The 12437-nt window shown below is 56.1% G+C and overlaps 4 protein-coding genes across 4 annotated transcripts; 3 read left to right on the forward strand and 1 right to left on the reverse strand.

Annotated features, from left to right (window-relative positions):
* Positions 1 to 240: 240 nt before the first annotated feature.
* On the reverse strand, positions 241 to 3486 carry CHGG_03344 (uncharacterized protein; the record flags this gene model as incomplete). The annotated part of the gene is made up of 2 exons (XM_001229859.1): positions 241 to 828; positions 889 to 3486. The coding sequence occupies 2 exons, from the start codon at positions 3484 to 3486 to the stop codon at positions 241 to 243; spliced, it is 3186 nt and encodes a 1061-aa protein (XP_001229860.1).
* A 1061-nt stretch (positions 3487 to 4547) lies between these two features.
* Positions 4548 to 6600, forward strand: CHGG_03345 (uncharacterized protein; the record flags this gene model as incomplete). Its single annotated transcript, XM_001229860.1, has 3 exons — positions 4548 to 4561; positions 4983 to 5834; positions 5943 to 6600. 3 exons carry the CDS (start codon positions 4548 to 4550, stop codon positions 6598 to 6600), a joined length of 1524 nt encoding a protein of 507 aa, XP_001229861.1.
* Positions 6601 to 7878: 1278 nt separating this feature from the next.
* Positions 7879 to 9882, forward strand: CHGG_03346 (uncharacterized protein; the record flags this gene model as incomplete). Its single annotated transcript, XM_001229861.1, has 4 exons — positions 7879 to 8226; positions 8285 to 8551; positions 8607 to 9641; positions 9757 to 9882. The coding sequence occupies 4 exons, from the start codon at positions 7879 to 7881 to the stop codon at positions 9880 to 9882; spliced, it is 1776 nt and encodes a 591-aa protein (XP_001229862.1).
* A 548-nt stretch (positions 9883 to 10430) lies between these two features.
* Positions 10431 to 11695, forward strand: CHGG_03347 (uncharacterized protein; the record flags this gene model as incomplete). The annotated part of the gene is made up of 2 exons (XM_001229862.1): positions 10431 to 10612; positions 10699 to 11695. The coding sequence occupies 2 exons, from the start codon at positions 10431 to 10433 to the stop codon at positions 11693 to 11695; spliced, it is 1179 nt and encodes a 392-aa protein (XP_001229863.1).
* Positions 11696 to 12437: the final 742 nt, after the last annotated feature.

Raw genomic sequence — 12437 nt, forward strand, 5'->3', positions numbered from 1 at the left:
TCCGCCTTGTCCAGCGCATCCTCAGGGTCGCCGCCGCCATAGTCAGCGTCTTCATCTTCATCACTATCCACCACAATCTCCTGCGACTTGTACTTGGAGGAGCTCTCCTTCTTGCTCGCCAGACGCTGCCTCTTCTTCGGCGGCCGGCGGCTCTTCTCAGCACCCGCAGAGTCTTCCCCATCCGAATCACCACCCGCCGACGCCGCCTTCTTCTTCCTACTTCTACCACCACCACCACCCCTACCAGAGCAGGGCCTCGCCGGAGTGGGAGCGGCGGGAGGCAGCAGCGGGCCGCTTCTTGCGCTTGACCTTGTCGCCGGTCTCGCTGTCGGTGGTCATCTCGGCCTCGATGCGGGCGCGTTCCTCTTCGGCGCGCTGCTCGCCGAGGGCGCGGTCGCGGGCGGCGATGGCCTCGCGGTCGCGGCGGATCTTGTCCTGGCGCTCGCGCTCGGCCTCCTCGAGGCGGCGCCGCTCCGCCTCGCGCCGCCGGAGTTCGGCCTGCCGCTGCTCGAGCGCGGCGGCGAGCTTTTCTTTGTTTTTGGCCTCGTACTCGCGCTGGCTGGCTAGGGCGCGCTCGAGTTGCTTGCGCTGCGTGTTGCGCGCCATGTTGGCGCGCTGTTCCATGTCGTGTTTGGGGTAGGGGGGGGATGGGGACGCGGCGATCTCGTCGAGCGCTTTAATGGCGGCCTCGAGGCCTTCGGCGGCTTCTTCGAGCTGGAAGGATGTCCGCTCGCTGTCGCGCATCGAGTGCAGCGTGAGCGCGACTTGGATCTGCACGAAGGCGACGTTGAACTTGAAGTGGAGCTGGTCTGGGGCGACAGCAAGGGCCTAGGAAATGTGTGGTTAGTCAGGGAGAGCAGGTTGCCGTGGGAGGTGGCTTTGCTTTACCTTCTTGGCGTGGTCTAGAGCCATCTTGTAGGCGTCAAGGTTGCGCTCTGCGCGGCCCTTATTGAGCCAGGTCCGCCCAAGGCACGAGATGATGCCGGCATCGTTGGCCTTGCCCTCTTTGGTGAGCGCAAGTTCGTAGCTCTCAATGGCCTTGCTGAACTGGCGCAGCTCGGCGTAGATGTGGCCCAGGTTGACGTAGACGTGGGCGTCCTGGATGGTCTCGCGGACCTTGATGAAAATCTGCAGGGCGTTCTTGTAGTCTTTCCGGTCCTCCACGAGAGCGATAGCAACGCCTTGGGCCGCGTAGGCGTTCTTGGGGTCTAGCTGCAGCGCCTTGTCGAAGAACTCGACTGCGCGGTTGTATGCAGCACTCCGTTTCTGCTTGTCCTGCTCGGTCTCGCGGCGCATCTCGCGCGCAGACATGAGGTGCAGGTTGCCCATGCCGACCAGGGCATACCGATCGTGCTTGTCGTAGTTTTGCAGGGTGTGCTTGTAATGCCGTTGTTCCGGGTCCTCTGCAATGTTGGCCGGCCTTTTCTTCGAGTTCACCTTGCCCAAGAACCAGCCGTAAAGGGCGCGGACCTCCAAGTCGGACGAGTTTTCCTGGTAGAGCTTGGCAACCGCGTCCGGTCCCTCCTTGTTGGGGTTCTTGCGCAACTTGATGTAAGCCAACCTCGTTCGCGCATCTGTGTAATCGCTGTGGCGGCTCAGCAGTTGTTCGTAAGTCTTAATCGCCGTGTCAGCATCGCCTTCATACTCGTAGCTCCTGCCGAGATTGAACGAGATGGTTGTCAGAAGCGCATCGATGTCCAGATCGTTCTCGGTCTGGCTAATGCGAGCGCAAGAATCGAGAGCGGCTTGGAAAAACTCGGTAGCAAGGTGGTGTTTCCCGTCTTGGGAGTAAAAGCAGCCGATATTATTGAGGAGCTGTGGCGGCAAGAGTTTGCGGATGGCAGCGCGGGTTGCTGCCTCATCCTCTGTATCCGCAGGATATTCAGATTGGGGAACTTGCTCCATCTCCAGTTGCTCGACTTGCTGCAGGCACTGCAATGCCTTGTCTGGACTCTCGTTCTCGTATAGACGCGCGAGGTTGAGCAACACGGCCGCATCTGGCGCAAGGTTTTTCTTGGAGTCCTTCCAAGCTGAGCGGACGCCTTCTAAGAGCCCTAGGGCCTTCTTCGCCTCAGCGCTCTTGTCCTCTTTGACGGCAGCCGCCTGGTTGGCAAACACTTCCTCCGCGTACAGGGTGCCCAGCAATATCATGGCTTCGTAGTTCTTGGCGTGCTGAATCATCTTCTCTAGCCGAAGCTTCGCCTCTCCGAGATCATTTTTGAGAACCGAGAGCTGAGCTACACCAAACTTGGCTGGCAGATAGCCCCGGTCGGTACCGCCCCTGGCATCATCAGCACGGCGGTAGTAGTCGCTAGCTTTCTCTAGGTCGCCGTTGTGATGTTCTGTCCTAGCGAGGAGATACCAGCCGTCACTCGCGATGGCGTTCACGTCCGTGTACTCTATCGCCTTGTGCGCAAGAGAATCGACGTTGGCGAACTGCTTCCGGGAGAGGAAATAACCGGCGAAGGTGGCGCAGGTGAGTGGGAGGTTCTTGTCGAGCTTGAAGGACTTTTGTGTGTATTCGGTCATGGCTTTCTTGTACAAGCGGATGAACTCCGGGCTGTTGGTTGGCACATGACCGCTGGCGTCCAGGTGGTAGAGGCCGAGCAGGATGTTGGCGTATTTGGAGTCTGGGTTGATCTCGAGGCAGCGATCCCAGGCGAGCTTGGCATCGTCCTTGTAGCCCAGCTGCCAGAAGCAGCAGCCGATACCAATGCGCGGATCGGGATCGACCAAGTCCGGCATCTTTTGTACGACCTCTTGGTAGGCAGATAGCGCATCTGGATACCGGCCGAGGGAGAAGAGGGCGCGCGCCTTGCCCATGACGGCCAGCATGTTCTTCCCCTGTGATACACGGATAGCTTCCTCGAACGACTTGAGTGCGTTGCGCAGCTGTTCCGACTTGCGCGAATCGACTGCGCCTGGTGCCTTGGACGACGGCTGAAGTGACGCCTTCAAGAGAATCAGGACCCCGCGGGCCAAGAAGAGTGGCGGGAAAGCCGGGTTGATGCGTGACGCGTCGTTCAGACTCTGGGTAGCCAACTGAAGATAGTATTCCTTGGTCTTTGCGTCGGAAACTAGAGACCCCTCGGGGGCCACTCTGGGAGCCTCCCTGCTCTTCCACAGATACAGCCAACAGATGCAGGTGATGATGCCGAGTTTCTCACGCTGATTGCCCTGCAGAGCGTTGGCGCCACGGATGAGCATCTCAATGGCAAAGTCGATCTTGTTCTGTTTCGCGTACGCCAGAGCGACGGTCATCCAGTATATCCTAGCAGACTGCTCATTCTCGAAAACGGAGCAGAGCTCAGTCGGGTCGTCGGGCAACACCTCGAGGTCAATCTCCACTTCCACATCATCTTGCATAGGGATGTCGATGGTAGAGGGGATATCAGAGAAGCGTTTGCTCTTGGGAACGTAGGAGGCAAGACCTTTCGCAGGTCCATCGGAGCCATTCGCTTGGCTGCTGGGGAGGGTCGAAGCCATGATGGCTTGGGTCGACGCGTCTCGCGCGCGGTATCACGGAAAGGGATCCGGGAGCAAATCGGCGATCGGAGGTCCTGAATTACTCTCTTTGTTGACTCGGGATATCGAAGTCAGGAGGACTGTGCAATGAGCAAACAGATCGGGTTTGTGAAGTTTGCGATTGAATCGATTCGGAATCGGTATTTCAAAGCAAAGTTCGGGTTTAAGGTTCGATCGGCATTCGATTTCGGTTGCTAGTATGGCATGGTGGTTCTTTGGTTCGGATTCTGGTGTGCGAGGGGATGGCAGCGCACTCGGTGAGGTATTGTCGCGTCGACAGCTTCCTATTATTATGTTGATTCGAAGCCGTGAATAAGGAATCCACTTTAGTCCAAGAAGGCGATGAGGCTGAAAGGCGGGTCTGCAAAGAATCAATTTACAGGCTACCCCTGTTCCCAAAGGAACTTGTCATTGGGTAATCGTGTCAAGCCGCTTCCCGTTAACCACCCCTGAACGACAAGGCTGCCCAACGACGCCAGCAACCTCGTGGACAAAAAAAGCCGACTCCCAAGTGGAGATGTCGGCCAAACCTCGACGGTAAGAATGAAACGAAAATTATCCAACCCCCCTCCCCCTCTTCCCCTCAAAAAAACTGTATTTACTCTTCAGGTTTTCTTTACTTTTTACTTTTTTTTACTCGGTCTTTTTCATTTTTATCTCTTTTGTTCCGTTTCTTATGGCTTGTTTCTTTCCTTTTTTCTTGGTTTCGTATTTGCTTTCGAGTTCGGACTTTTTTGGCCAGTGGGTGCCAGCCCATAGCTTCATCCTTCCTACCTACCAAGAACAACAGATCAGGTTCCAGGTCCTAGAATTATCCTCAGTCTTTTGTTGTTACATCTCTTAGAGCACTTGGTTTGTACTGTTGGGTATTGCGGTATATTGCGGGCACTGCACTCTCGGTCTGCTGTTAAAACTGAGGTGCAGGTCTTGAAACAAAATTAAGTTCAACGTGTGAATTCTGAAAGATACGACCTCTCATTAACTTCAAGTTGAGGAGTCTCGCATCTGGACACGCCCTGACCATGTCTCAAGCCGTGTTTCCGCACTGTTAATTCACTCCCTCTACCTAGTGTTCCAATCATGTCAAAATGTTTAACACTCCGCAAATAACAGCAACCAAAAGTACATACTTCCAATCGGCCACTGCCATCTTGAAAACTACCCCGCCCTTGATCTTTACTTCTCAATTCATTTCAGGGGCTTGCCTCGACCGTCGGAAGTCTTGCAATTAAAGAAGGCATTCAATACGACAGTTTCTACTGCTTGGCCCATTATTCTCTGATGGAGGATGAGTCGCTTGGTCGATCATAAAACTTACCACCACAAAACTTACTGATGGCGCCCTCGGCATATTACAGTGACTTTCACTTGGCGGGTCGGCTTGCTCAAAGAGCTGAAAGCGATGATTGGTATGTGTCTCTGTGCTCTGACAGAATAAGGACTAACATGGTTGATAGTTCCGGGTGGGACTGTTTGGGCGATGCCGCACAATTTGGCATCATCCTTGTTATTGTCGCTGTTGTATTGGCACTGGTGTACTTGTACTGGCGGCTCCAGATCAAACCTGGCCTCCAAAGTGGCCGTGACGACAGTCAAAATCCAGTCACCGGTCATTGGGAACTCTCGAGACGGGATCCTAGCAGGGTCTCCATCACAATCTACCGAGAGCCAAGGCAATTGAGCGACCCAGAACCTGTTGAGACAGATGGCCCAATTTCACCGCCCGGAAAAGGACAAATTGGGCAGACCCAACAGCAAGAAAACAACATACTCGGCCAAGTGCCTCAGCAGCTTGGGATGGCTCACACCTCAGATATACATCTGGTGCCACCGCCACCTCCACCTCCTCCTGTTGTTTGGTCCGCCTCTCCATCCTCCACGGTGCCACAGCCGCCGATAGTTGGCCCGATAGCCTTCGTGCAATCAGGCCATCCCCCGGCTACCTTTCACTCGACCCCGTTGACACTCGGCACGACCACGGTCCCATATCCGGCAGATGTGCCGCCTCCCTATTTTGGCTACGCCAACCTTCAAGGCCAGTACCCTCAGGCAGAGGTGGTACCGGTGCCCCAGCCCGCTTGCGCGCCTCCACCAGTCACACCATCGACTCCGACAAGAAACAAGAAAGAGAAGAATGTTCCAACCACTCCAGTTGCGGAACCCCAGAGCAAATGGCGCCGTTGGTTTTCTCGGGGCAAATCTCCCGCCACCGGCCATGCCAGAACCCTATCCGATTCGTCTTCTCCGGGCCAGCCAGTCCAGGTCACCGTCACCTCCACCATTTCCGACCCCATCACCTCCGCGCAAGCGTAGAAGAGATCACTCGACGCTCCTCCAGAAGGAAACCGCAGTCTCCTAAACAGAATCCGTCGAACTCGCCCAAACTCACAGTCCCCGCGACGAAGCACCCAAACCAGCGCGCGAGACCGGCGCCATAACACCCCCCCATCCGAATCCGAATCTAGCATCAGCTCCAGCTACCTCAACACAAGCCTCGAAGCCGTCCTAAACACCAACAACCCCCACCCCACACGCTCAACCCGCACCCGCACCCGCCCCCGCCCCCGCCCCCGCGCCTTCTCCAACCCCGAGACAACCCAGCCCCACCATCAGCACCCAAACCGCGCCCCCCAGACCCGCATCCGGCCCTCCGATACCGTCCCCCTCGCCCACGACCTACACCGGCGGCAGCTCTCGGACGACAGCCGACAGCCAGGGCCCTCACAACGGCAGCGTCAGCGTCAGCGGCGCCATCCGACGCCGAGTCCCGACCTCCAGTTCCCGAGCCCCGAGCGCCGGCGGCCGCGCGTGTCGTTTACGCTGCCTGAGGAGGAGGAGCAGGAGGGACGTGGTGGCGTGTTGGGTGCATCGTCGTCGGCGGGATCATCGTCAGTGTCGTTGGGGTCGTTGGAGTCGGGGCGGAGTGTTGAGTTGAGGGGGGAGGGGAGGAGCCGGGAGCGGGAGACACGTGGGGGTGGTGGGGGCGGTAGAAGACGGGAGGAGGAGGAGGAGGAGGCGGAGGAGGAGGGCCGGCGGCCTGGGGTGGCTGACCGGGTTACGAGAGGTTTTATCTAATGCGTCGGGCTTTGAGGGGGGAGGAGTGAGTGCGAGATGACTGGTGTGTTGGCTCAGTGGGTGAGGTGCATGGTCCTGCATTGGGTGGTACAGACATGGTCGCTGCTATCAAGCAAGGTATTGACTATTGTGTACCACAAGGTTGGTGGCAGCAGATAGTTATCGCCAGTACAGCCAAGAGCCACGAGCCTTCGGCGTTCTCATATCCGACCCGAAGGTGCACCCCGGGCCATGGTTGAGTTGTAGGTACCTATGTATCCATGTAGGAATAGGTAATGACATCATAAATGAGAGTTTGTGAACATTCGTTCATTCACGATTATGAGATTAGTGTGAAATAATGCCAACTTCAGAAGTTCTGTAATGGAAGCGGCCTTGCGGTCAGGAGAAGAAATAGCGAGACAACATTCTGAAAAAGAACAAAAGATTCCCCAGAGACAATGCCGTGACCAGGTACCCATACCCAAGCTCCCAAGCTAATAAAGCTGCAAACAATCAGCAGACAATCTCCAAACAGCTTCCCCAGATCATCGTGTGGGGTAACTAGTTAGTGAGTTAACTCTGAGCTGCTCGCTAGCGCATTACGTAACGTGCACTCAGCAGCATGGTCCAAGCGGACAACCGTCGTCATCCTCTTGGCAGGCTGTGCCTCGCATCTGACAAGCTCCGACCCACCAACCTCTGCCGGGTAGTAGTAACGTACAAACTACATCCCAAGACGAGCGGCGAATCACCCGCACCAACATCTACCAAGGTCCGACCAGCTGTATAAGCGTATAGATATCGAACCGATCACCATTGTTCAATTGCCCTTGAATATTAGGGGACCCCAGATATTATCATAATCAACAGTCCGACGAACTCTCCAGCCCTGGTCGCAACCCCGCGGTTGCTGGGTTCCCAACAACCGCTCCCTGGCCGTGCCCCACGAACGAGCCTCAGCGCAACGAGCGACATCGAACTGCACAGAACTGCACAGAGCTGCACAGAGCTGCACAGAGCCGCACAGCGCTGCGCCTGCCAGCATCCACTGTGTTTGCTCCTTCCGCTTCTCGTTTTACCCAACCGCAGGCAGCTTTACGTCTCATCTTTGTGATTGACTCGGTGGAAGGCTCCGCATCATGTGGAATGACGAGGATAACAACCCCTATGGGAGCTTTGAGCGCAGGGACTCATTTGGGTCATCTGCGAATCCGTCCTCGCCTGTGACGCACGACTGTGAGTCCTTCTGATCTCCTTTGATCTTTCAATTTATTGCAATTACACACCTTCAAAATCATGTCGTCGCAATTTTTTGATATTGACTTGGCCCCCCCGGCCCCCCCCATCAACGAGGACGACGAGGCTGACAGTGACTGGGTGGAAATAGACCCGGGATATGAAGCTCCCAACACACCATCTTCTACCGGGGATGAAGCTCCCCCGCGCGAGTCTACAGATGCCGAGAGCCAAGAGGAGGAAACTATCCGTTCCCAGGGCGAGCTCGTCCCCCGTCCAAAGCCCGGTGGATATGATAGTCGTGTGGAGCAAATGCTCTACGAGAACCCGGAGCTACCCATTTTAATTACCGACGCCGGGAAGAGCACGGAGAGTGGTAGATACATCGTCTACACGATCAAAACCGGGGTAAGGGCCGAACTTTTGGGCTGTGTCGACAAGGTAGACACTGACCGGTTGCTGTTAGGAACTTATAGTTCGCCGGCGCTATTCAGAGTTTGCGACACTCCGGGAGGCACTCACACGGCTACATCCTACCCTCATCATACCTCCGATTCCCGAGAAGCATACCGTGGCCGAGTACGCCGCCAACCCCACCAACGCGAAGCAGGACCAGCAAATAATCGATCTCCGGAAGCGCATGCTAGCGGTTTTCTTGAACAGGTGCCGGAGGATGGAGCAGGTCCGGGCGGATGGCGTCTGGTGGCGGTTTTTGGATCCCAACTCAAGCTGGGTAGGTTGCGATAGCCATCCAGAGACAATGACAAGCGCGACTAACAAAAGACAAGAACGAGGTCCTCCACTCGCATCCCGTGGCATCCATCCCCAAATCTATAATGAGGGCACCGCCCTTGGACCCGGCCAATCCGACTCCGGGTCACGAATTTCTCCCCATCCCCGCCAGCTCTTCAAAGCTCAAGTCCGCGCCCGCCGCGCCGGCTCCGAACAGCACGGCCGGCGCTCAGGTCTTTTCCCGCTTCCCGCCGGATAGCAGTAACCTTAGCGAGCAGGAGTTGGACCCGTATTTTACCGCCTTCGAAACCTCTATCAGAGAGCTCGAATCGCTACTTATGGGCCCCATGGAAAAGGTCAACCGGCGGTCCCTGAACCACCTGTCGTCCTTGGCCTCGGATCTCTCCGAGTTAGGGGCGAGATATAACGCGTTTTCTCTTTCCGAGCCCGTTCAATCGCTCTCGACGGCGATTGAGCGGATAGGACAAGCCGCCGATTCGTCGTACATCGCCACCGAGGAACTCTCAAGCTCTCTCGGCGCGAGCTTTGCTGAACCCATGCGTGAGAACGCGCAGTTTGCCGGTGTAATTAGGAGCGTCTTGCGGTATCGGGTTCTGAAGCGGGTGCAACAAGATATGACCGCAGACGAACTTAATCGGAAGGGCCAGTTGCTTGACCAACTAGAGCGGAGCGAGGCGGAGGCGAGGAGAATAGAGCAGTACTTGAGTGGCACACAGCAACTCCCGCCCCCCCCGAAGAAATCGACGAGCACAAGGGAAACGCAGTCGCATCGCCGCGATGGCAGTAACGAGGACACCGCATCGATCGACTCAGATTTTCCTCCCACGCACGGCGACATCGCCTCAGCGCCCTCGGCCAATATCGGGACCCCAGAGAGGTCACCCGCAGCTCCTAGCCATAAGAAGGCACCAAGCGCGACGTCGATCACGAACAAGATCTTTGGGCCCCTCCGTCACGCCGTTCAAGGGGTGGTTGACGCGGACCCCGAGAAAACACGGCGGGACACCATCACCAAGACCCGCGAGTCGATCGTACAGCTCGAGCAAGCAAAGGTCGCGTCGGCTCAGGACGTGAAGGATGCGAGCGCGAGCATCCTCAAGGACCTCAAGCGTTTTCAGAAGGAGAAAGAGGACGACCTAAGGCGGTACATGGTAGGTGACTTTCCGAAACTTGACTGCACTGCAGACGAACGCTGACAGCCGGTTACAGCTCGCCTATGCGAAAAGCCAGATCGAGTGGGCAAAGAAGAACAAGGAAACATGGGAGGAAGCGAAGGCAGAAGTGGAGAAGATTGATGAGTCGATGGGCTGATGCGCTCACAAAATACCCACCTACCCTACCCTACGAGATACCTAGAGGTCCAAGAGCGATCCCGGCCAAGGAGGCTCAATAATGTTAGGCTCTGCTGTAATGTGCTTGAAATGAACATTGCTAGTCGATAGACCAGCGATTAGGGTTCATGGACCCGTATATACCTTCTATACTGAATTTGCTCCTGTTTTGGATCGTTGCTAACTATGAGTGACGTCCGTCTCGGGCCGCGTTTCCTCAATCCGGCTAGGTACCGATGTGGGGGTCTGTCTCAATGGTTACGAATGGTGGCGACCTTCAGGAGCCAGGGGGTGTGCTGCAGCTTGGCCTTTTAAGCTCCATTTAAGGACGGTATCTTCCACGATAAGATAACTACCGTGCCGAGCAGCAAACCCTCAAAGAAGCCGCGAGTATCGAAGTACGCGCCTGCAACGCGCTGGACTCGACAACCGTAGGAGGGTCATTTCACTTGTCATCCTAAGACTGGATTTATAGCATTTCGACCTCCGAATCCCCGGTCGAATCATTAATCATCCCCGCGAGTCGCCATGGACCAGGGAGCGCAACCCCTCCGCGACATCGCGGCCCCGGGCGTCAAGGCCCAAGGTGACCTCCTTCGAGAGCTGCGTACTGAGGTCGCCAATCTGCTCGGGCGCAACTCGTATAACTTTCCGGGAGCCCAGCCCGTCTCATTCGCGCGGAGGCATCTGGAGGAATTGCGGAGAGAGGAGTGTGTAGTCCCATCCCCGTCCCTGTCGCATTTCTTTCACCCCGTTGCTAGCTTGTTACTGACCGGGGCCCCCTTTTTTGCAACAGCTACTACGTCTGCGAAAAATCCGATGGCATCCGCTACCTCCTCTACCTGACGTCGGACGAGAACGGCCAACGAGTGCACTACCTAGTAGACCGCAAAAACGACTACTGGTGGCTGTCACAGCGCACTTCCACTTCCCGCTGGCGGCAAGACCGTGCAGCATTCCACACGGGCACACTGATTGACGGCGAGCTGGTGATGGACACATTTCCCAACGGCGAGAAGGCGCCCGTCTTCCTCGTCTTCGACCTGCTCGCGCTCGACGGCAAGGCCGAAGTGCTCTCCAGGCCCCTCGACAAACGGCTAGGCTACTTCAAGGAGCACGTCATGAAGCCGTACAAGAGCCTGTTCTCGGCCTTCCCCGAAGAGCTGCGCTACCAGGCGTTCAAGGTCGAGATGAAGGAGATGCAGTTCTCGTACGGCATCGAGATGATGTTCCGCGAGGTGCTCCCTACTCTGAAGCACCAGAACGACGGCCTCATCTTCACCTGCCGCACCAGCCCCTACCAGTTCGGCACCGACCAACACATCCTCAAGTGGAAAGCACCACACGAGAACACGATCGACTTCCGGCTAAAACTCAACTTCCCCGTCGTGGAGCCCAACGAACTAGAACGCGCCGACGGCATCACCGAGCCCTTCGTAGACTACGACAGCGTCCCCGACGCACGCTTACTCATCTTCACGGGCAACGACCGCGGCAAGCCGAGCTACGAAGAACTCAAGGAGCCGCTGTACCTGACCGAGGCCGAGTGGGAAACGCTCAAGGAGTGGAACGACCCGCTGCAGGACAGCATCATCGAGTGCTGCCTGGACGAGGAGAAGCGCTGGCGTCTGTACCGGTTTCGCGACGACAAGACCGAGGCTAATCACGTTAGTACCGTGAATAGCGTCATGGGCAGCATCAAGGACGCCGTCAGCGAGGCTGACCTCCTACACGCCGCCAAGGGCATCAAGGATAGTTGGAAGCTGAGGCAGCAGCAACATGGGGGGCATTAGGGACGCAAGGCGAGATAGAGAGCTGGCTGAAGGGGAGGTGGGGGAGGTTGAGGGTTGGGGGCTTAGGGGTTGTGGTTTTTTTTACGCGTTTAGTGTTTGAATTACGGTATTGGTGTCCTTGTATGTACTTTTATGTGGGTTTTTCTTTTTTTGTTCCCCCCCCCCCCCCCCTTTTTTTTTTTTTTTTTTTTTTAAAAACACAGGAGTCTGGCTGGTTAGGTGTTGCTCAGGTTGAGCCGGGACCTGGAAGTACTGTCTATACCATCCCTATTTGGGCGTTAGGTGATGGCTGAGCGAAGCATCCTTTGCTTCAAAATGGAGTTCTTGCCTTATGGATAGGGCAGCTCTGTGCTGCGTGACGTGTAACGCGTTAACCTCGAGCAGAGGAAGGAAGGAAGGGGGCCGCTGCTCCCAGCACATTATCGATGATGAAACGCGTTGCAACACGTCACCCACACGTCCGAAGCGCGTGCGTGGGCAGGGCTTCTATCGCACACAAGATAAATCGAAAAGCACTTGAAACATTTTGGATGTGCTGCGGTGATTTACGGTCTCATGGAGTCTGCAAAATGAAGTGGTTCGACTCAACTACAATGGTGAAACCCAGCAAAAGCAGCATTCTCTCATCCTCTGACAATTGCCCAAGCATCCATTCACCACTCTCCAGTATCACCATCACAAAAATCAAGGCAGAAAAGCAAAACACAAAGACTCGGACCAGGATTTAAAACTATCAACTGAG

The sequence above is a fragment of the Chaetomium globosum genome, genomic scaffold, assembly GCF_000143365.1.
Source record: "Chaetomium globosum CBS 148.51 scaffold_2 genomic scaffold, whole genome shotgun sequence".
Classification (NCBI taxonomy): domain Eukaryota; kingdom Fungi; phylum Ascomycota; class Sordariomycetes; order Sordariales; family Chaetomiaceae; genus Chaetomium; species Chaetomium globosum.